This window comes from Procambarus clarkii, chromosome 26, assembly GCF_040958095.1.
Source record: "Procambarus clarkii isolate CNS0578487 chromosome 26, FALCON_Pclarkii_2.0, whole genome shotgun sequence".
Taxonomy (NCBI): domain Eukaryota; kingdom Metazoa; phylum Arthropoda; class Malacostraca; order Decapoda; family Cambaridae; genus Procambarus; species Procambarus clarkii.
Window position 1 is genome coordinate 5,075,253 of NC_091175.1, and position 2,161 is coordinate 5,077,413.

General features: G+C 41.0%; 1 protein-coding gene across 1 annotated transcript; it reads left to right on the top strand.

Annotated features, from left to right (window-relative positions):
- The first annotated feature begins 398 nt into the window (after positions 1-398).
- LOC123757007 (uncharacterized) lies at positions 399-1,866 on the top strand. Its single transcript, XM_045740411.2, has 4 exons — positions 399-542; positions 795-879; positions 1,187-1,654; positions 1,777-1,866. Exons 1-3 carry the CDS (start codon positions 540-542, stop codon positions 1,630-1,632), a joined length of 534 nt encoding a protein of 177 aa, XP_045596367.1. The 5' UTR covers positions 399-539; the 3' UTR covers positions 1,633-1,654; positions 1,777-1,866.
- Positions 1,867-2,161: the final 295 nt, after the last annotated feature.

Sequence of the window (2,161 nt, forward strand, 5' to 3'; positions counted from 1 at the left end):
ACCAAATATATTCAAAAAATGACTAGTGGACTAGTGGCTTCTTTATCGCCACCACAGCGCGCTAAACCTGAAGAATCATCAGACAAATTTCCTTCCAACATCTCGAGTCTGTACTAAGGACCATGTGAACCAGGTATTAAACGGGGTGCCAAATTTTTGGTAAAATTCATAACTTAATTCATGTTTGTCTCCAGAAATGTCGTATTAACAAATATTCAACAAAAGCCTTGAGAACTCGATGAAACGAAGCTGTAGTAATAATGATCATAAAGTGATGTTCCCAATCTTGAAGTGCAAGAGACTAGAGCTATAAGACACAGATGACAAGAGGCAGTAATTTGAAAAAAAATATGAGGCAGTAATGTAAAACCTAATGTAAAAATAAAAAAAACTGCTGTGTCAGAGCTTGATAGCAGACAAGGTCAGCGAGGTCAGGAACGTTACAGGGCAGAAAGTTCCTCCAGCACTATAAAAGCACTTGGACGCTCAATCTCACCATCACTGTAAGTCCTCTCCTCAGAGACATACACTCTACAACCATGGTAATTTACAGTTATTTATTTTATTTCTATATGAAGTTAAATCATTTTCTGCTTCCTATATGTAATGATCAAGTGATAGTGTTAAAATATAAATAATTTACAGTTATTTATTTATTATGGTTCTATATGAAGCTTATAATATAATAATAATATAAATCACTTTCTGCGTCCTATATGTAATGATCAAATTATATTGTTAAAATATAATCTTTATATATGTAACAAAGTTTCTCACACTCTTCGTTATAACAGAGATTCCAGTCCATCTTAACAGTGCTGGCCCTGATGGTGGGCGTCTCCTATGCCGGGGTAATCTATAATAGATATGGAAGACTAGGTGAGATATGTTCATATTAAGTCTGTTATGTACTAAAACTGTATGTTATATAGTCATTTTATGGATAATACAATTTCTTTCACTTGGATCACTGGAGACTCGAACTCAGGTCTCAAAAGTACGAGATTATATCTTTCCGACCAGAATATCGATCCTCACAGTAAGGAAGGTATTTCCAAGATCCTTCCACATTGCAAGCATCAGTGACCTAGTTGGCAGCACACTAGTCTCGTTGTTTTGAGGCCCGAGTTCGCATCTCTGATCATCCACAACATTATGTCTTACACCCGAATATTTCTACCAACAGGCGGCGGACGTGGTGGTGTTGGCTTAGGTGGACTTGGCTACGGTATTGGTGGCATTGGTCACGGTATTGGTGGCATTGGCCAAGGTATTGGTGGATTTGGTCGCGGTACTGGTGGAATTGGTCGCGGTACTGGTGGAATTGGCCGTGGAATTGGTGGGTTTGGTGGCGGCATTGGTGGATTCGGTGGCGGCCTTGGTGGATTAGGTGGCGGCCTTGGTGGATTCGGTGGCGGCCTTGGTGGCGGCCTTGGTGGATTAGGTGGCGGCCTTGGTGGATTCGGTGGCGGCCTTGGTGGCGGCCTTGGTGGATTCCGTGGCGGCCTTGGTGGATTCGGTGGCGGCCTTGGTGGCGGCCTTGGTGGCATTGGCGGCGGCCTTGGTGGCATTGGCGGCTTTGGTGGCGGCCTTGGTGGCGGCCTTGGTGGCCTTGGTGGCCTTCGTGGATAAGGCAGGAGATATGGCTACTACGGTAATTAACACGATTGTTATTTGCAAGTTTTATTGTCAATAAATTTCAATTTTGAAAATCATATAATTTACCATGTATAACATTTTCAGAATAAATAAACTAATACTGATATGTAATTTCAGGACGATAATGCTGACGAGAGCTGCAGCTGGCAAAATTAGATGTGGTCATGTCACATCAACAATCTTGTCAATAAATATATTAGTAAAGAACAGACTTTAATTCCTTCATTGGTTAAATGTTAGCACTTGCGTTCACGCCAGTACTTTCCTATTTAACACTACTTACCTATTAGTAGCTACGAGGAAGTTAGCCATGGCTATTTATACCCCCTTGCTTCTAGCCTTGTTGTAAATCTTTTCTCATAATTAACTATTCTGAAGTTTGAATTCATTGATGAAGGTGGCTTCTACAAATAATTATTTCAATGCATTCCACTTATTGACTACGAGAATTTCGTCGACTCATTTCCGTTTCCAGCTTCGATTTAGGTCCACTCGTCCTACT